Source organism: Hyla sarda, chromosome 7 (genome assembly GCF_029499605.1).
Source record: "Hyla sarda isolate aHylSar1 chromosome 7, aHylSar1.hap1, whole genome shotgun sequence".
Lineage (NCBI taxonomy): Eukaryota > Metazoa > Chordata > Amphibia > Anura > Hylidae > Hyla > Hyla sarda.
This window is the reverse complement of record NC_079195.1, coordinates 106,544,347-106,566,403: the sequence shown is the minus strand read 5'-3', so window position 1 is coordinate 106,566,403 and position 22,057 is coordinate 106,544,347. Positions and strand designations below refer to the sequence as shown.

The following is a 22,057-nucleotide window of genomic DNA, read 5'->3' as shown; positions in this document are numbered from 1 at the left end:
GGACAGCCAAAGGCTGTCCGGGCATGCTGGGAGTTGTAGTTTTGCAACAGCTGGAGGCACCCTGGTTGGGAATCACTGACCTAGACAGTGATTTACAGCTCCCAGCAGCTCTTTCTTACTTTTATATGTAAGGATTTGCTTTATCTGTATTAGTTATCTACTTATTTTTCTTTAATTCTCACTTTTTCCTATTTTTGGATGACATTTTGGTGGCTTCAGAACCAATTACCAGGTTTCCATAGAGTTCTGGTCTCAACATACACTGGCTTCAACATACAATGGTCAACCTGGAACCAATTAATATTGTAAGTTGAGGGACCACTGTACTGTATATTGTGTTACCTTTGGTTTAACACAGAGATGAACTGCAGGAGAGCTCAGGTTGTTGTTGTTTATAAACTTACTCATACACCTTAGATTAAGGTTGATGAAAGGGAACAACTTCAACCAAAACCATTATTCGTCAGAGTGAAATTTAAAGGGGTAGTCTTTGGAAAAAACGTATACCATATCCACAGTGCTGACCTTATCTCCAGCTTCTTATAGAAATGAATGGAGCGTGCAGCATCTGTAGCACGCCGGGCAGGAGATCGCAGGGGAGTCCCAGCGGTCGGACCCCCCCGTGATCAGACACTTATCCCCTCTCATGTGGATGGGTGATAAGTTGGTTTTTACCAGACTATTCCTTTAACAAAAAACGATCGTTTTTAGTCAACCATTGACAGACTGTTAATCGTCCAAAAAGGAGTCGACTGTAGTTCACATTTTTGGGGGTTTGTTGAATGAAAGAATGTTTGTTGAAGAAAAATGCCCTAAAAAATGTTTATCCTCCATTCGGTGTCATTGATCATATAGATCCAGTTTGACGGTCAATATGGACTAAAATGTTTATGGTTGTTCCATATCTGCGTAGTGATTGTCCTTCAGATGATCGTTTGTTCATCTGTAATTCCACTATCTACCTATTTTTATCCAATATATATTGCCACCTTAAAGGAGTACTCCAGTAGAAAAAAAAATTTGCCGCCTCTGGCCATGTCAGGAACTGTCCGGAGCAGGAGAGGTTTGCTATTGGAATTTGTTCCTACTCTGGACAGTTCCTGACACGGACAGAGGTGTCAGCAGATAGGAACTGCAGTCAGACTGAAAAGAACTTCCTCTGGAGCATACAGCAGCTGATAAGTACTGGAAGGATTGAGATGTTTAACCCCTTATTGACGCCGGATGTAAATGTACGTCCTGGTGGGCTGGTACTTAACACACCAGGACCTACATTTACGTCCTATGCGTAACCGCAAGCATCGGAGCGATGCTCGTGTCTTGCGCGGCAGGTCCCGGCTGCTGATAGCCGCTGGTAATGGTGGACATCCGCGGTCGTGCGGATGTCCACCATTAACCCCTCAGATGCTGTGATCAGTACAGATCACGGCATCTGCAGCATGGGGGTCACTAAAATGGATGATCGGATCGCCCCCAGCGCTGCCGTGGCGATCAGATCATTGTAAAAACATGCAACGCATAAGATAAGTTAAGATGCTACCTACATTCCTACCTAATATTAAATCCCTAAAAGATTCTGGAGGGGCTCAGTCACCATAACTGGGTGGGGGTGCACTGAGGGATCTGTAAATTATTCTTTTAAAAGTTTAAATCCTACAGAAAATATCTTCAGGATTTGCATAAGCACTTCAGGGTGGAATTCTGTTCTTGTTAACATATTAACACTTTCCCTTCAGGATTGTGAAGCTTAGAAAGAATATTGTGCATTATTTATGAGGGACTCGAGTAGAGCATATTTTCAACACTTACATATTATTGTATTGCATATGCAACAATTCAAGAATACATTTCTGGTGTAAAGTACAAATTGCTTCTAACCTTCCATATAGATGCACAGGCATATATTTTCAGTGGGGATCAGGGAAACAAAGATCAGCCACATACTTGATCCTTCCTTCTCCTGATATCTGCTATTGGGGGAAACATAGAACATCCCATAAGTATTAGGTAGTCCACCAATTCAGATAAGATTTCTAGGTATGTCCAATTTACATTTGATTTACCTGATATAGTCTCTATCCAGAGCAGGTTCCAAAAGTTAATTTCAATCACATAGAAAGATTTACCATCTACAGTTCAGGTTCACTTTTAGCCAATCCTGTGCCCATGTCTGCCAATAGGAATAGTATGACAGCCTCCTGATGGATGATGATGTGGAAGAAAAGGATCTGGCAGCAGCTTTCTATTCTTTCCCCATCACCACACCAAGTATACATGTATGAAAGAATTTAAAAAGATTGCTGTTGGCCATACAAGTTGCCTTATCAAGACCTTTTTTGGGATTGTGGGAGGAAACCCATGATAACACATAGAGAACAAACATTCTCCATAACAATGCTGACCTGGTCAAAACAGAACCCAAGAACTTAGTGCAGCAAGTAGTACTGGGCGGTATACCGGTTGATACTGAATACCGAAATTTTTGTGCTGCACGATATGAATTTTTCCCATACCGCAATACCGGTTGGGCCCCTCCCCCTTGGGAATTAATGAATTATCAACCCAGCGCTGCGCTGTCCCCACATCGGGGAACTAATCATATGTCACCCATGAGCTCTGTTCTGCCCCCCCCCCCCCAATTAATTATCAGCCCAGCATGTGCTGTCCCACTCGTGGTACTACTCACGTCACCCGCAAGCGCTGCCCTCCTCCTGTTTGTTGCGGGCCCCCGGCGCTGACACACTATACTGTACGCTGTATCCCTATGCCCAGGCTGCAAAAGATAAATAAAATAAGCTTTAACGCACCTTCCTACGTTCCTCCGTTGGTCCGGACCTACCTCCTGGGGACGTGAACATCAGCCTATCACCGGCCGCAGCGATGTTCCGCCTCAGCCGGTGATAGGTTGAGCCCACTGTCATGTAAGAAGCCGGCTGACTTCTTACATGACAGTGGGCTCGGCCTATCACCGGCAGAGGCGGAACATCGCTGCGACCGGTGATAGGCTGACGGCTCTCCTACGTTCCCGTACCCAGGAAGACCGTGAGGCAGATGTAGGAAGGTGCGTTAAAGTTTATTTTGTTTGTCTTTTGCAGCCTGGGCATAGGGATACAGCGTACAGTATAGAGTGTCAGCGCCGCTGGCCCGCAACAAACAGGAGGACGAGGAGGGCAGCGCTTGCGGGTGACGTGAGTAGTACCACGATGGGGACAGTGCAGCGCTGGGCTGATAATTAATTTGGGGGGGTGAGAAGCAGAACAGCGCTCACTGGTTACATGATTTGGGGGGGAGAAATACCGTTTTATATACTGTGGAACCGCCGTAAGGTACAAAAATACTGTGATACACATATTTGGTCATACCGCCCAGCTCTAGCAGCAAGAAATCAGTGCTACGCAATGAGCCACTATGCTGTTCCTTTTATATTGACATCAAAGGGTACTCGTGCGAGAGAAGAATGGGAACTTCTAATTCGGGCACAGGAATCAGAGAGGACCGGACCAATAGTGAAATAGGAACGATCCTTTATTGTAAAAACATGCAGTGCATAAGATAAACGTTTCTAGCCCAAACGGGCTCCTCATCAGGCATAATAACAAGCTTCCACGAGGTGTTACATACTGTATATACACAAGAGGATACTAATTGTAACAAAAACTTCCGAGTTGATGTCCGGTGACGTATTGTAGTAGATACAGCACACTCTGGCAGCGTGGGTGCTAGGTTAGGGTCCCAAGCCGTATTAAATCTAATGTAGAAAACAACTTAGCACACCACTGGATTGCTGCGGAGGAACAGGGAATGAAGGAAAACGTGATGGTCAGATACCGTGGTGAGTGGCAGGCGACCGCAATCTTGCGACTGCGGTCGCCTGCCACTCACCACGGTATCTGACCATCACATTTTCCTTAATTCCCTGTTCCTCCGCAGCAATCTGGTATGAGGAAGGTCTTAATTGACCGAAACATCACTTTGTCTATTGGATTGCTAAAATAAAAACTACTTCTTCTTTCATCACAAGTGGTGTGCTAAGTCAACATACACTGTTACATAAGAAGCAAAGTTAATGTGGTAAAAACAATAAAACTCAATATAAACCATTAAAACATACTTCATTAAAACATACCATTTTTTTATGCAGAAGACTTCAAGTAAAAAACATAAGGCATAAATGTTAGCGAGGCAGTGAACAGAGCGATCAGGAAGATACACTCACCGTTGACAGCGCAGGGAGAGATGCTCTGCACTGCATCCGACGTCAGTAAGTGAAGCACATCGCGCTAGGTGAGGTACGGCCTGTAGTGCAGGAGGAGACTAGTCTGTGCTGGGTGAAGATGCTCTGCATAATAATAGACAAGCGCGATCCCTGCATTATATTGACAAGGACAAAGATACAGCTAACTGTTATGATACCCTCTAACTGTACTGGTTTAGTTCATTAGTACTAATTCAGTATTGTATTTATTGCAAATTGTAGATATTGGCTTCTGTTTGTGATGTTGGTCATGCATATATTGACTGCATCCTATGTGTTGGCCCAGTATGATCAATATTAGGCTTCTTTCACACTACCGTCATGTTCCTGCTTATTAAAACAGACGTTTTTCTGCTGAAAGAGGTCATAAAAAAAATAGAAAAATACCTGAACATAACAGATGATAACGGATGACCAACGTTCGTTATTTTAATGGGTATTCTGTCATAATAACGGACATGTTCCATCCATTATCATCCTTTATTTCATCCGTTATAGTCCGTTATTTTATTTCCATGTTCTGAGCATGCGGAATACAAATCAAAGCTAATAACGACCGTTAAAATAACGGGAACTAATGGATTTCAGTTGTGACATCCGTCACCCGTAGCCTTCAATGTTAACATTTTAACGGCCATTATTCCACTATTATTTTTGGCGGGACAAAAATTAGTGCATGCACCGTCTTTTGTCCTGTCCAAAATAACGGCCATTAGTCATAACGGGACATAACTGGTCCTGCAGGATGGTCAAAAAAATCCCATTGACTGGGATATTTTGACAGCCATATTAAGGACTTTCAGATGGGGGTTCATGACGGGAGTTTTTGCAGGGTGACGAGGGTAGTGTGAAAGGGGCCTTAGGCTGTGTTCACAATACTGTTAGAGGATCCCTTTAGAGCATTTCTTGTTAGTAGCATCAGATTTAAAGGGGTACTCTGGTGCTTAGACATCTTATCCCCTATCCAAAGGATAGGGGATAAGATGCCTCATCGCGGGAGTCCTGCCGCTGGGGACCCCCATGATCTTGCACGCAGCACCCCCTTTGTAATCAGTCCCCGGAGCGTGTGCGTGTGATGTCACGCCTCCACCCCCATGTGATGTCATGCTCCGCCCCTCAATGCAAGCCTACGGGAGGGGACGTGATAGCTGTCACGCCCCCTCCCGTAGGCTTGCATTGAGGGGCGGAGCGTGACATCACACTGGGGGCGGGGGCATGACGTTGGCCCTTTGGTCGCGGGTAATCAGACCCGGAGCGAACACACTCCGGGGACTGATTACAAACGGGGTGCCGCGTGCAAGATCATGGGGGTCCCCAGCGGCGGGGCTCCCGCGATCAGGCATCTTATCCCCTGTCCTTTGGATAGGGGATAAGAGGTCTAAGCACCGGAGTACCCCTTTAAAGGGAAGCAAGGCACAGCGTGCAGCAATATTTTTCCTGACAAAATGAACACCACAACAGAACCTGAAAGGAGTCAGTGGGGTCTTCCAAGCCCAGATGATGTCTATCATGTGACGGATGCAGCACTGCTGGAAACCATACTGCTAGTGTGAATAGAGCCTTATTTACATTTATACAATGAAGCAGGTTCTATGAACTAAATACATTCCATTGGTTTTACCAAATGTGACCTCCCACACCGTTTATACTCCCCATAGAGAAAACAAGGGGGTTTTTAAGGATGATTGCTCTGCAGGAATGTATTAAGAATGCCTATAAATAGAGAATGAGCTCTGTTAATACGTGACCCTACTGTATGTTGTGGTTGTGTGTGCGGTTTAGGGCAGTGTCTGTTAGGTGATGGGAGGGGTTGCAGTGAGGTAATACATACTCACTGCACAGTTACATGTTTTTGTGTGTTTTAAACCCAATAACATTCTGTGTGTTACTTCTTCGTAAAATATCTGCCAGCTCTGGAATGTGTGTGGGTTTGGCAGCACTAAATCATTTGGACAAAATAAACACATTTGTAAATTATGACTATTGCATAGTTAAATCCACCTTAATGTGTAACAACAGCAACACATTCTAAGACTTCTAGTTCCTCCTGAGTTCATAAAACTTTAAGTACAAATTCTATAATATATCAGGATCATGGAAACAGATTGGCAAACCTTCATAATTATAAGATAGACATAGAAAGAACAAAGTAAAGAAAGGGGTACTCCGTCCCGAGACATCTTTTCCCCTATCAAAAGGATAGGGGATAAGATGTCTGGTCGCGGTGGTCCCGCCCGTCTAGGTGCGGAGTACCCCTTTAAGGTCACATCTGAAAATTCACCTATGTCGCAGATTTCAAATGGTCAGCATGGCAATTTCTAGTGTTGCACATGCTACCGATGTGTTGCAGATTTTTTCCAATAACTTCAAGGGCAAGTGAAAATTCTCAATAACGCAATTCAAAATAATTGCGTTTTTATTCATAAAATATGTTATTATTTTTTCCAAATCCATACCTAAATTTGCATGATTTGGTTGAAATAATGTGCCGAAATTTTATAGATTTTCCGCTGCAGAAAAACTTTGGCATTTCTGCTGTGTGTGGCTATACTGTTCACATTACTTTTGACAGTGAGCCCAATGACTCTAAGGGTACGTTCACACGAGCTGATTGTTTTGCGGGTTTTCCGCTACGTATTTGAAAGTGGGCGGGCTCTTCACGGCTGTCCGCAGCAGATTTTCTGCGGTGGAATATACGCTGCAGTCCCTACTGACTTCAATGGGGCTTGCGTCTGATTTTCCGCAGCGTAAATTCCGCCACGGAAAATCTGCTGCGGACAGCCGAGAAGAGCCCGCCCACTTTCAAATACGCAGCGGAAAACCCGCAAAAAAATCCGCCAGTGTGAACGTACCCTTAGGCCAGGTTTACACTACGGAATTGCTGAATTCCGCTCAGAAATCCTTCCATTACTTTCAATGGGATTCAGCTGTACCATGTACACTGCTGAATTTTGCAGAAATTCTAATTTCAGACTCTGCCATAAGAATGAACCTAGTACCAAGCTAGGACATTCCAGCTGGACATTTAGTAGTGTGAACCCAGCCTTATTGCTAGAATAAAGTGCACCAAATGTTATTTATTTATGTATTTACATAATGTTTTTTTCACCACCATGCCCATTCAGTACGTAATTCAGTTAGCAATGTTAAAGGGTACCTCTCATCAAATAAACTTTTGATATATTTTAGATTAATGAATGTTGAATAACTTTCCAATAGCATGTTAATGAAAAATATGCTTCTTTCCATTGTATTTTTCCCGATCAGTCCTGTCAGCAAGCATTTCTGACTCATGCTGGAGTCCTAAACACTCAGAGCTGCCAGCCTGCTTTGTTCACAACCAAACAGGCTGTGAACAAAGCAGGCTGGCAGCTCTGAGTGTTCTCCTTTGTGAACAAAGCAGACTGGCAGCTCGTAGTGTTTAGGACTCCAGCATGAGTCTGAAATGCTTGCTGCCAGGACTGGTAGGGAGACCCCTAGTGGTCATGTCTTCAAAGTGGAAAATTAAATAGAAAGAAGCATATTTTTTAATAACATGCAACTGTAAAGTTATTCTGCATACATTAATCTATAATATATCAAAAGTTTTTTTGATGAGAGGTACCCTTTAAATGGCTTGGACTGACAAGCGTGGCTTGCATCACTTTTAAGTCGGAGACAAAACTCGTATAGGTTAGGAAAATAACACGAACCTAGTAACTAGCGGACTATACCCAGGCCATTGAAATGAATGGGGTCTATGCCAGTCCCGACGGATCCATGTCTCTGAGGCACAAATCGTGGAGGATTTCAGGATCATATTCAAATATGGATGGTAAACATAAAAACTTCATTTAAACAATGTCATTTTCAGATGACACATTCCCTTTAAATGAATTAGACGTTTAGCAAAATTATACATTATTGCAGTTACAGTGCACTAATTGGCCTGTCCCAAATAAAATGGAAGATCTGTTTATAAGAATCTAGGTCGATATTCTGAACTAGGCCAATAACTGTCTTCTCTGGAGTTTGGCTCTTTTTAGTACTAGACAGATAATAGCAAATAACTATAAAACACTATTGAAAGATTAAAGGGGTACTCCAGGGAACTGAACTTTTTAGACCCTTATCCTCTATCCACAGGATAATCTAATCTCTGGGGGTCTGACCAGTGGGCAGGTGTTTCTGGAAAGATGCAGTCAAGTTTTTTTTTTTAAACCTACAATAAGATCTTTCTCAATAGAGTGCCCCACCCCCTCAATGCAAGTCTATGGGAGGGGGCGTGACGGCCGTCACGCCCCCTCCCATAGACTTGCTTTGAGGGGGCAGGGCGTGACGTCACGATCTTCCGTCCCCGTGGGTGCTGCTTGCTATATTGCGGGGGTCCCCAGCGACGGGACCCCGGCAATCTGACATCTTATCCCCTAAGATGTCAGGGGCGAAGTACCCCTTTAGATAGGACTTTTCAGCTCTACTGACGTATCTTAATAACTACTTACATTTTCCATTGAATAGCATATTGACAAAGACAATGATAATGCTGTATTGCCCATTTATTAATTTATTTCCAGGATTAATAACAAAGGAATAGAACAGTGACATCCGATAGTTATCACAAATATGTTCACAGACTTCTCCTTTAACATGCTCAGTCTAGCTTATCTGGAGAAATGTAGGACTCTATATGTCAATCAGCAAAAGAAAATCAAAAAGTTTTAATGGCTACTTTTTGTCAAGTAAAATGATAACCTACAATTCCTGCGTTGTCAGACACTATAATAGAAAAACCTATAAAACTGACAATTCATAATCAAAAAAGCTTTATTGATAATCACAATACTAATTCCTCCTGAGGAAGAGACTTCTCGAAACACGTGTAGAGGTGAGGCAAGGTGCAGTAGGACTCCGGATGTCTCAATCAGGTAATAGATTGTGACTTTGCATATACGGCATTGCAATTGTATTATTCTATATGTAGCACATTGAGGACGGTTCTCCGCTTATCCTTGTGATGTCCCTGTCAGTGTTTTGGGGTTTATGGTTTTAAGGGTGGGTAGCTTTTAAAGGGTGGGTCCTTGTTGGTATTTTGTATACATAGCATGATTTTCAATAAAGCTTTTTTGATTATGAATTGGCAGTTTTGTAGGTTTTGCTTTTTGTCAAGTAACTCTGTTGATCTTAAAGGGGTACTACCGTGCTGACAACTTTTCCCCTATCTAAAGGATAGGGGATAAGTTGCCTGATCGTGCGGGTTCCTGCCGCTGGGGACCCCCGCAATCTCGCACGCAACACCCCGCTCTCATCAGGCCCTGGAGCGAACATGCGCTCCGGGTCTGATGACAGGGCCGGAGATCGTGACGTCACAGCTCCGCCCCCTCAATGCAAGTCTATGGCAGGGGGCGAGACAGCTGTCTCGACCCCTGCCATAGACTTACATTGAGGGGGCGGAGTGTGAAGTCACATGGGGCAGAGCCGTGACGTCACGATACTCCGGCCCCGTGATCGGCAGTCATCAGACCCGAAACGGCGGCTTGATGAGAGCGGGGTGCTGCGTGCGAGATCCCGGGGGTCCCCAGCGGCGGGACCCCACGAGATCAGGCAACTTATCCCCTATGCTTTAAATAGGGGATAAGTTGTCAGCACGGTAGTACCCCTTTAAAGAGAGGGAGTTTTTGCGAATCAACCATTTTTGAATGCAGCAATAAAGTAGGCACCACAACGGACACCAACAGGTCTCGACAGGTTCCATTGCCTTTCTATGGGGTCTTTCATGTTTTGTTTAGTGTCTGTTGTTTTGCAGGAGTTAAGCCAAGAAAAAAACTCATCTACAGTATTTTATTTTTCTCTGCTCAAATCCTGCTATTTTAACAGATATGGCGAACAGAGCTCCCTGAACAGAGATGATGTGAACGAGGGCTTACTATAAACAGTAGCCTGTATTCCGCTGTTTTAGGTTCAAATGGTTTTCATTGGGTTTTTCAAGAATTTTTACAATACAATAAACAAGGCCATTACAACAGTATGACCAAAAAGAAAACAGTATAAAAGTGCGCTACGTTATTATCGTGTATGAATGTCAATACACAATTATAATTAAAATGTCAGGTCTCCTCAGGACATTTCTTTAAACTGAGTGATGTTTTCATACTATTACCGTATATACTCGAGTATAAGCCAACCCAAATATAAGCTGAGGCCCCTAATTTCACCCCAAAAAAACAGGAAAAGTTATTGAATCGACTATAAGCCTAGGGTGGGAAATACATTATCCCCCCATGTCCTCATCCAGATCCCCGTCATCATCCAGACCCCCGTCATCATCCAGACCCCCGTCATCATCCAGACCCCTGTCATCATCCCCCCCCCCCCCTTCATCATCACCGCCTGTCAATCCCTTCATCAGTGGTCTTCAACCTGCGGACCTCCAGATGTTGCAAAACTACAACTCCCAGCATGCCGGGCATGCTGGGAGTTGTAGTTTTGAAACCTCTGGAGGTCCACAGGTTGAAGACCACTGCGGCCTTCGTCATCATCCAGACCCCCCTTTAGTTTTCTACTCCCCTCCCCTCGGTGGGAAGGAAGGGTGAGCTGGTCCGGGCCATCTATGCTGCTGAGACGGTCCGGTGGGGAGGGTTAGTCGTTCCGGGGTGTCCATTCACTGGAGGGGCCCTCTTCTCCGCGCTTCGGGCCTGCCCTGGACTAGTGACGTTGCCTTGACGACGACGCACAGGGACGTTCATGCGCGTCCCTGTGCGTCGTCGACAAGGCAACGTCACTAGTCCGGGGCAGGCCCGAAGCGCGGAGAAGAGAGTCCCCCCGGTGAAAATGGACAGCCCGGAACGACTAACCCTCCCCACCTGACGGTCCCTGCAGCATAGATGGCCTGGACCAGCTCACCCTTCCTTCCCACCAAGGGGAGGTGAGTAGAAAACTAAAGGGGGGGTCTGGATGATGACGAAGGCCGCAGTGGTCTTCAACCGGCGGACCTCCAGAGGTTTCAAAACTACAACTCCCAGCATGCCTGGACAGCCGATGGCTGTCCGGGCATGCTGGAAGTTGTACTTTTGCAACATCTGGAGGTTCACATGTTTAAGACCACTGAGAAGGGATTGACAGGTGGAGAGTTCACTTGAGTATAAGCCAAGGAGGGCACTTTCAGCACGAAAAATTGTGCTGAAAAACTCGGCTTATACTCGAGCATATACGGTATATATATATATATATATATATATATATATATATATATATATATATATATATATATATATATATATGTATATATATATATTTATGTACACACATATGCTATAATTTATTTGTTATATACTGTTTTTTCTTTTTGGTCATACTGTTGTATTCCGCTGTTTTATGAGACAATAGTTGGGGAATTTTTCCTTGGGATTGGCAACAGCTGGAGGCACACTATGGGGTGGGTCACTGGCGGATCTGCAGCTGTTTACCTGATAGAAACTCAGTTATGATGTCACAGCGGCTTGTGTGACAGAAACTCAATTGTGAAGTCTGCAGCATTCCTGATGGAGACTCAATTGTGGTATCACTGCCGTTTAGCTGACTAAAACCCTCTGCTGTCATAGTAGCTTACCTGACTAAAACCCTCTTGTGATGTCATAGCTTACTTTACTGAAAACCATTGTGCTGTCACAGCAGCTTACTTGATAAAAACAAAATTGTGGTGTGACAATAGTGTACCCGATTCCTACATCTGATGTCATAGCAGCTTAAAGGGGTACTCCGGCGCTAACACATCTTATCCCCTATCCAAAGGATAGGGGATAAGATGCCTGATCGCGGGGGTCCCGCCGCTGGGGACCCCGTGATCTTGCACGCAGCACCCTGTTAGAATCAGTCCCCGGAGCGTGTTCGCTCCAGGTCTGATTACTGGCCATCACGGGGACAGAGCGCGTCACGGCTCTGCCCCATGTGATATCACGCTCCGCCCCCTCAATGCAAGCATTCTGTCCCCGTAATCTCCAGTAATCAGACCCGAAGCGAACACGCTCCAGGGACTGATTCTAATGGCGTGCAAGATCACGGGGTCCCCAGCGAATAGGGGATAAGATGTCTGAGCGCTGGAGTACCCCTTTAACTAAAGCCCACCACTGAAATCCACCATGTTGTCAAAGCAGCTTACTTAATGCCAACACAATTGTGGCTCTCCAGAAAATATCCCCCCCTCCCAATTGTACTTATTCATCAGTAATTGTAAGACTGGGACAGGGAGAAATGTGGTACTTTTCATGGAACCGCTATTATTCTTTGAGTGGCTTTGTCTCCAGGACCCATGTGAAGTGGCACTGTTGTCTGCACCTGTCTGGATTGTTCCTAATGACAGCAATAGGAGTATATTTGGGGCTTTCTGTATATGGATGTCTCTAATATATGATTCTTGCTGCACCAGTGTCTTTGCTTTCCATTTTCTCAAAACATTAATAAATACTCTGCTTTTACTTCTTAGAAATAGGTTGACATTCCTGACTCATTTGCTGTTATTTCTCTTGACCTGTAGAGGGACTGCACCATTATTTTCGCGGCTTGTAAACATTTGCATTCTTTCAAGATTATGAAAGCGATTATACAAACACTAATGAACTGGAAAATAGGATTTGCCAAGTCTCTTCACTGCTGAAGTAGCCAGGAAACAAGTCTGTCTCACCGAGAATTCCTGTTCTTGTGTCTTTATGTAGCTCGCATACACCTAACTACAACTACAACCGCACCAAGGAGACTTCCCCGGAGCCTCCGCTCTCCGAGAATGAAAGGCAGATCTACAAAAATGTTTTAGAAGGAGGAGATATTCCATTCCAGGGCCTGAGCAGCCTGAATAGACGCCCCTCCAGCTCTGCCTCCAATAAAGGTAGGTGAACCAGAAACATGTCGGGAAATCTATCAAGTTTACTTTTGGGTGTGACGGAGTGCAGTTACTTACACATGAACGTGACTTACAATAGGATTTCATAGGTCAGTATGACTAGGTTTTCGTAGGTATGCAAACTCATGATAATATCTCACCTGATAAAACAAATAGACATTGGGACACATGCGCTGTGCTAATAATATCTCAGGGTGAGCTTAGCAGTCATGTTTATGTCAAATAGCTACTAACAATCCACACTCCTTTTGAAAGGCAGAATTTGATAATGTAGGGGCAAAACAATGTCTAAAAATATATATATATATCATGTGTCTTTTACTGGCAACTTTTCCCAGATTGGTGAAGTGCCGCAATGATGACCTTATGGAAGTTTTTATGACCTCTACACAACATCTTTGGAGGTCACCAAGAAAGACTATTGGGTTCTTTATCAAGTCTCTAACCAAGACCCTTCTCCCCCAATTACTTAGTAGGGTGGACAGCTCTAAGAAAAGACCTGGTTGTTCAAAACTTCTACCCTTTTATGAACTGTATTGGCCTCTGTGCTCCTGCAAACTTTTAGTGCAGCAGAACTTTTTGGTACCCTTCTCCAGATCTGTTCCTCCACACAATTCTGTCTCTGAGCTCTACAGGCGCTCTTTCCTTTTCATGGCTTGGTTTTTGCTCTGATATGCATTGTCAGCTGTGAGACCTTATATAGACAGGACTCTTTTTCCAAATCATGTCCAATAAACTAATCGTTACCACAAGTGACTCCAATGAAGGAGGAGAAATATCTCAGAGATGGTTAAGGAAAATGTGAGACCCCCAGAGTCAAATTTTATGTGTCATAGCAAATGGTCTGAATAGAACAGAACAGAAAGGTCTAGGTCACCATTAGCTCCAGCTTCCATCTTTGCACGGAAAAAGCCTGGCCATGGCTTATCACTAGAACACTTGCAAGAAGACATGTTCAGCCACATGTCAAATGATTAGTAGCTTAATTACACTAAAAGACAACTTTCACCTATGTGTTTCCCGTGTCACAGAACACCCTTAATCATAGTGGAATTGAGCTTTCAGTTTAGAATTTTTAGTTTTTCCTTTTTAGCAAATTTGCACAATTTTCTAAAATTTTGTATTCACTTTGTAATTATGGAGTGGAGTATTAAGTGCAGAGTGATGGGGGGGAAACTTTTTTTTTTTTTTTTTTTTAGCACAAGGCTGCAACATAACTGAAAGGTGAAAGGGTCTGAAAATGTTTAAATACACTGTAAATGCCTTTGCTGCTTGCATCACGTAGCTGGTTTGTTTGCATGAAATTCATCAACTTGGGAAAATTTTTAAACTTGGTTTTATTATGTCTATACAAAGAGGAAATGGATTCGGAAACTTTTTCATAGTTTATTGGGGTTTATTTTAGAGATAACAAAATGTACTATTATTATTGTAACCTTAACACAGTACCTTTATTCTACCCTTCATGCTTGCATATGGAACCCACAGGTGGGAATGCTCCTGTATTTTCTCATTCCTCATTAAACAGACGAACATGTACTGGTAGTAATTCTCTAGGCAACTTGTATAAACAGAAGTCATCTTTGTCAGCTGCAAAAGCTTGCATAGGTGAAATTCTGCCATCCAGATTCAAACCTGCTGCTGTCCAGGACCCATACCAGCACAAACAGGGTGCCTCTCTGTCCCAGCAGAAAGCACAGAGCTACGAGGACTTGCTTGACCCATTGACATTGTTTGAAAACAAAAAAACATGCATAATGCAAGCTGGTGGAAGTGTGGAAAATATACTGAGGAAATCCTACAAGGAGTATAAGGTAAAATCGGGCAGCGCCATGAGCCTGCAGGAGTACACCATGAACTCTGCAAAATGTTCGTTGACATCCAATCTTAGGACAGGTGGCACAGAGTTCAACATGATGTACAGAGATATGCACTATATAAACCGATCTACGCTACAAAATGCATTGTCTTGCTCCAACGTCAGAGATATTGCTAACCATTTTGAGAAGGAAAGAAAGCATGGAGCCTTTCTTAAATTTGGAACTGATGGCTCTGAAAATGTCCCTAAGCACACAGTGTCTTCACGTGTAACAGCCTTTGAGCAACTGATACAAAGGTCCCGGTCAATGCCTTCTTTAGAACTATCCAATGGACAAAGTGTCTCCCCTACTCCATCACAGTCAAGAACAGGAATGGTGGCTGCAAGCTCTGCCGAGTCTCTACTGGAAAGTTCAATGAAGAAAAATGAAGATACAAATAATCAGCTACCTCTTCACAAGACCTCAACCCCTAGTACTAGTAATGTAGAAGAGATGAGTTCTGACCTCAGTGACATTGCTTTAGTTGATACTCTTTCTGTCTGCACGGATGAGACTGACCATCTTTCTAACACTTCCAATGACAGTTGCAACAGTGTCATTAAACCATCCCAAAAATACAAGATGAACACCTGCAAGAGTTCCTGCCCTGCTTCCTACACAAGGTTTACTACTATTAGGAGGCATGAACAGAAAATGGCCAAGAACTCAAAATCCACTACACATCCCAACCAGCAGGTTTTTCAGAGGAATGTATATTTAATAAGCCCACTACCTTTCAAATTAAAAAAGCCACTACAGGACAGTTCAAAAAAATCTTCAGATACCTCAGTAAAAAATTGTGACGTTCCTGAGCCGTCAAGAGAAAGCCATGTAAATCACCTACTTAAGCACTCAGAAGTTGTTGAAGAGAAGCCTTATCTTCCTACACGACAGTCGTCATTTGACATTGTGGAAAGACTGAGCAGTCTAAACCTTAACAATTTTGATCATGATAATGCTAACCTAGAAAATGATTGTGTTAACTCTCTAAATAATGGAGATATTGTCTCATTTCCTTTATGTTACGATTTGGATTCAAACAACAATCAGCCGAGTGATGGTGGAGCAGGCACTGGAGGTGGAGTTTTTCTGCATCTTGCCAATATGTGACACTTCATCTGTGTGACCGACCATCTCTACCTGTCATCCACCTTCATTTCCTCTTGAATCCACATCTGTGCTTCCTGTCTGTGTTCCTTCTGAGCTGACATGTACATGGATTTATTCCTAAGTGCAATGAATAAGGAAATGTAACTACCTTTGTTTCTTAAGCCTTGGATACAATTTCAGTTTACGACAAAGCCAAATTGACTATTGGCACATAGATCTCTAGATTGAAGTAGCAATGTATAATTTAGACATCACCAAAAAATTGTAGGGTCTTTATTTAATGCTGTCTCACTTAGGACTGCACTGAAGAATAGGTACACCAATCTTCTCCACAGTTTCCAAAACTCTTGTCTAGGTGTCCTCACTTATGTTTGTATTTCATTGGTGTTACAAAAGTTTTCAGATCAATTTTGGACCCTAAACTGCCACCATGTCTTATTCTTCCAACCATGCTCCTTATATGCTAGACTTATTTTGGCTAAAGCTAAATTGCAAAAATCCCTTCTTCTTAGGATGCTACATGCTATATGCAAATTACCACTGAAGAGTTATCTGAGCATTGGCAATATCAGGAAGACACAGTTCATACTTTAACCCAATCCCCCTTGAAGCTACCCATACCCAGCAAGTTCAAGGCAATGGTGCATACATAAGTTTTGGAGTAGGCTTGTAGTCATGGAAAGCATCAGGGGGTTGTCAGTCAAACCTGGAGGAGCAGGATTGGAGTGTTCATAATATTGTCACCACCCAGATGACTCTTCACTGGCAATTTTGTAATGTGTATTGTTTTAGAAAGGAATTTTTGTCTGCCTCAGATTTAGCATAGAGAGGCATGTTTAAAAACATTGGAGCAATATTGCCCAATATTTGGCCAGTTTACACTTAGACCTTAGACTGAAAATGTGCCAAATTTATCACAGTGGCTCAGGCTGTATGATACATTTTGGTGTATCTTGATAAACATGTTAGACATTTGTGCCTAACTTTATACCACCTACTGGTTGTCTGGCTTTCTAACACTATTTCCGGATAATGTCTAGGCACAAACACAGCAGTTAATCTCCCCCCCCCCCCCCCCCCCCCCCACTGTCCATTCCTATAATAAGTTAGGGTGGTGGCTTATGGACTAAAATAAACTACCAGGTTCCCATGAAAAGTATCTGTCTGTTAGTTCAAATTTTAGGTCCCTTCCAAAATCAACCTTCATTTACATATTCTAATTCCGAAGGTTTTGGATATCACCATTTGTTGGTCCTAAAAGCAGTGACTAAAGCTCTGGAGTAAGAGTATATTCTTGTCTGTTGAGTGATTTGGTCACACTTCAACTTTGTTAAAACCAGCCGTAGTGTTAGGAGTCTGATTTATGGCAATATTTGCTAAAAGTTTTTACCCATTCAACATCTCATTGCCAGATTCAGTTTTGTCCTGTTTGAGACTGCATCATAATTGTTCTGTCCAATTTCTGTCCATCAGTTCTTAACCCTTCTCGTACTTTTTAAATCAATGTCAGCGGGATCACAAACAAGCATTCAGAAGAGTTTGGTTGCAGTGGCTTAGTTATCTAGAATTGGTTTTAGACTGTTCTGTGTGCTGTCTCAGCCTGTGTGTACCACTGATTTTAACACTTTATTGCACTGATTAAAATGTGTTTGTTTTTTAATTAGATTCAGACTCTCCAAGACATTTCACACCACTCGAATACATGGATCACCCCGAAGAATATGCGCGCCGGCGTCATGAGAGCAAAGAGGTATTGTTTCCAGTACTGAAAAAAACATTTTGATATTGTTGCTTTGTAAAAGGCATGAGACTGAAATGATCCATAGCATGACAGTACTTGTATGTTCAGGTTTGATGTCAAAACTAAATGATAAAATTAATTTACTGTATATTACAGCGTTATTTGTAAGCCTTATAGACCATTGAGAGATTGAAAACCTCTTACATCTTCTGTACCTGCTGGAGAAAGCAGTCATTTAATCATTCCCCTGTTGTGTAATAGAAAGTCTTAGTGCAGATTTTAATGATTAATCCAAACCAAGTGGTTCTTCATACGTCTTCCTGGAATGTAAATGTTGTGTTGTGTTGTGAACACTTTTAATATAAAACCAGGTGAGCAAATGTGCAGTTGGCTCCAGGAAGTTAAAAAGATTTGTAAACTTCTTTCTTCTATTAAAAACATCTTAATCCTTCCAGTATGTAACAGCTGCTGAAGTTTAGTTGTTCTTTTCTGTCTGACAACAGTGCACTCTGCTGACACCTCTGTCTGTCTCAGGAACTGTCAAGAGTAGGAGCAAATCCCCATAGCAAACATCTCCTGCTCTGGACAGTTCCTGAGACAGACAGCAGGTGTCAGCAGAGTGCACTGTTGTCAGACAGAAAATAACAACTCAACTTCAGCAGCTTATAAGTACTGGAAGGATTAATATTTTTTAACAGAAGTAATTAACAAATCTGTTTAACTTTCTGGAGCCAGTGGATATGAAAAAAAATGTTTCTACTGGAACACCCCTTTAACACCATTGGATTGGAAAGGGGGGGGGGGTATTGCATGTATACACATACTGCCTTCAGAGACCTTTCTGGTTTCTCTTTCAGGGAATGTCCCCCTTTAAATAATAATATTTTTTTTAAACAAATAGGGCCTGCTAGGGGTGTAAAATAAAAAAATGAGCCTACCCACATTGCTGAGTCTAGCATCAGTGCTCTGGTCCACCCACATGTCTCTCTTTCTTTCGCCTGATGACCCACTATCCCTGCTCTTTTGATGACTTTTTGAACACACACTGTGACTAGAGGAACATCATCAGGAGAGCCAGGAGAGCACATCATCAGGGAAATTAACAGAGGCAAAGTGGTTTAAATTTTTTTTTTTCTTTTTAAAAGAGAACCTTCCCTTTCAAGTTATATTATGTAGACAGAGGCATATGGATGTTTCTTCTGTTGGTGCAGCTTGTTCCATCAGATGGCAATAGTTTAAATTGTGTTTCTTTTTTCAAGCTATGTTTTTGCTACATCATCCAGAATGTTTTGTTTTCCAAAAAATATGATAGTTTGTCAACTCCAGTATACAAGGATTGAGTCTTAAATATATGACTGCAGTTTATTCTATTTTATTTTAATGTCTTCTCAAATAGCTGGTAGATGTTAATTTGTCACACAATGGTTTTTTGTTAAAGTGACATTGTCACTAAATCCTAGTAGCGAAAGCGGCAACAGTGGTCCATTTTCTGAGTACTTCAGAGCTCTGCAGGTACAGATTGAGCATTGTGTGGCTGCAGAAGCAATGGGAGCTCTCCAGGGGCAACATTTGGGCCTTACGGTTGCCAAGGAAATGGCCTACATGATGCAGCATCTTTAACCACCAACTGGAAATTAGCAGGCAATGTGGCTATGGGTTAGTGACAATGTTACTTTAGACAATTGATTAAAATGTACCTGTTAAGTGGAACTCCCGACCATTCTCAAATTGTGGTAGAGAGACACAGTCCACACTAAGCAGTCGTGTTGCACAGTCCACACTGGGTAGTTGGGTTCCAAAGGCAACCATATGACACCCAGCGAGCTTCATGCACTAGTCCTTTTAATTAGAAATGAGCTTGTGCATTGAATTTGCTGGCCATTGTACAGTTGCATCGGCAACTATAAAGCCCAGCGTGCACTACGTCTCGCCACATCAAATCTGAAGGACAGGTAGGAGTTTAACTTTACAGGAAACTTTTAACAATGTTTTCGTTGTTTAAACCCTTAATGCTAATTCTGTTGCCCATATGTGGGCTGACAGCCAGGTTATTCACAAGCCCAATAATGGCATTTTTATCTTAGAAACTTATAGAGGATCAGCGAAGACTAAAGCGTGAGCAAGAAGAAGCTGATATTGCTGCTAGGAGGCACACTGGGATTATCCCATCTCATCACCAGTTTATCACTAATGAACGATTTGGAGACCTCCTTAATGTAGACGATTCAGCAAAGAGGAGATCTCGGTCTGAGGTCTGTTCTTAAATCACTGCTTGGCCCATAGTATTTCACATCCATCCAGTACAGCAAATCATTAGTAGCCTAGCAAATGCCATCCATCAGCTTTCTTTTATTTATTTGCTTTGCACCAGCTTCGGGTGGTAAAACGGCAGTGACCACTTATATAGCAGCATGTTGGCTTGGGAAACGGTGCCTTTCTGCATGAATTCATGACATTATTTACTTTGTATCTTTATGTCTTATTTCTCATGGATCATGATGATTATTTTTCCTTCTTCTTCATTTCAAATAACCCACTAGCAAACTAACACATCATTGGTGTTTAAATATCTGTTCTAATATAATGTATAATTAAAACCATTGTATCCAATGTTCTAATTAAACCCATTGCATCCAAAGTTATAATATTTTGTGAACATTTTTTTATAACATATTTTTTTAACAATTTTTTTTAGCTATTTTTGCATTCAGAGCAGGAAGCCACTTTAAATGATCTACTTGTGAAGTGACAAAAGTTATAGTATGTTCTAAAGCAAAGTTGTATAGTATTACAAATGGCCGCCTTAACTCTGTGTAGGCATATATAAACTTTAACTTAGATGATGGAAACAATGAGGGAGATTTATCAAAACTTGTGCAGAGGAAAAGTTGACTAGTTGCCCATAGCAACCAATCAGATCGCTTCTTTCTTTTTTCAGAGGCCTATTATTTTTTTTAAATGAATGAAGCAAGCTGATTGGTTGCTATGGGCAACTGATCAAGTTTCCCTCTGCACAGGTTTTGATAAATGTCCCCCAATGTCTGTAACTGAAATAGATGGTAAAGCAATGAAAGACTCTATTCACATTACCTTTATGGCAACTCTTCAATGTATTCATTGGAAAATATTCCCATCCTACATCTGATTTCTCCAACATATGCAACTTTATGTCATACGGTAGCATGTGTTGCCCACAGGCTTCCATTAAAAAACTAATTCTACCAGCATACACCAGCTGATCCAGATGCACACTCTTTTGGCATTCACCGGGCCCATAGGGTTCAATGGACACATTAACCAAAAGTATGTGAACAGAACCTAATGGAGATGTAGAACAAAGCACAAAACATGAAGAAATTCTACTGAAAGGAGATTAAACTATGAAAAAAAGCAATAAAGTTTAATTAATAAATCTAAGGTGCCGTCACATATGTCTGGCAATCCAGCTCAGTTTCCCTACGATGCTATAGAAAAGCGCTAGAGGGAAAATAATCATTGAACCGATCCCATTAATTTGAATGGGACTGTTCAGAGTTATACAATGCTCAATCGGGATGCCAAATCTCTAAAGACGCCAGATGGTGAAATTTATCTTACACCAATCCCTTGTCTGGCTTGCAGAAATAACTGGGTGCCAAACCATAACACCACTCATGCACTTTGCCATAGTCATGAAATCAGCTGTGGCCGGTGATATACGTTAATTGTCCTACAATTTAGGACTCATAATAAACCCTTTTTATCATTATCCAATATATACTATATAAATTATACATGCTAGTGCATAAATTTTTTTGTACTATACATTATTAATTTTATTAATACATAATTAGAAATCACTGGCATTAATGCCGCTGTCTTTTATTGCTTATCATTTGCTTTGATTCTACTTTATCCAATTCTGCCATATATTCCCTACAGTGTAAGAAGAAGGGTAGTTTTCTGACATGTAATGAGTTAAATTGTACTGACAAATGCAATGTTCTGCCCAAGATCTCCTATTAATTATCTCCGGAAAGTCCTAACACAACATCGCCTCCAACTAAAATATCCAATTTATTCCATGTTTCACAAAATATTAATTCATCATCAATATTCTATGAGCAATGTCTCGACTAGAGCTAATTTTTACCATAATATCATATTTCTGCCTCCACTAAGAGCTCCTACTAAATCAAATCTTAATCCTGAATCTAAATTGTCATTGTCCATGGGTTTAC

The 22,057-nt window shown here is 42.1% G+C and overlaps 1 protein-coding gene and 1 long non-coding RNA gene across 9 annotated transcripts in view; one reads left to right on the top strand and one right to left on the bottom strand.

The window, feature by feature from the left end:
* The window catches only part of LOC130282279 (sorbin and SH3 domain-containing protein 1-like), a 404,864-nt gene that overhangs the window by 359,579 nt on the left and 23,228 nt on the right, over window positions 1–22,057 (top strand). For all 8 annotated transcript variants that reach the window (XM_056530335.1, XM_056530339.1, XM_056530338.1 and 5 more), the window contains 4 exons: window positions 12,943–13,112; window positions 14,616–16,064; window positions 17,761–17,846; window positions 19,922–20,089. In XM_056530335.1, coding sequence (XP_056386310.1) covers window positions 12,943–13,112; window positions 14,616–16,064; window positions 17,761–17,846; window positions 19,922–20,089 — 1,873 coding nt within the window. The remainder of the gene's footprint in view (window positions 1–12,942; window positions 13,113–14,615; window positions 16,065–17,760; window positions 17,847–19,921; window positions 20,090–22,057) is intronic.
* LOC130282280 (uncharacterized) overlaps window positions 1,864–22,057 on the bottom strand; it is a 33,066-nt gene continuing 12,872 nt past the window's right edge. Inside the window, exons 2-3 of the long non-coding RNA XR_008846312.1 lie at window positions 4,217–4,339; window positions 1,864–1,967 (exon numbers count right to left, since the gene is read on the bottom strand). This is a non-coding gene — a long non-coding RNA (uncharacterized LOC130282280). The remainder of the gene's footprint in view (window positions 1,968–4,216; window positions 4,340–22,057) is intronic.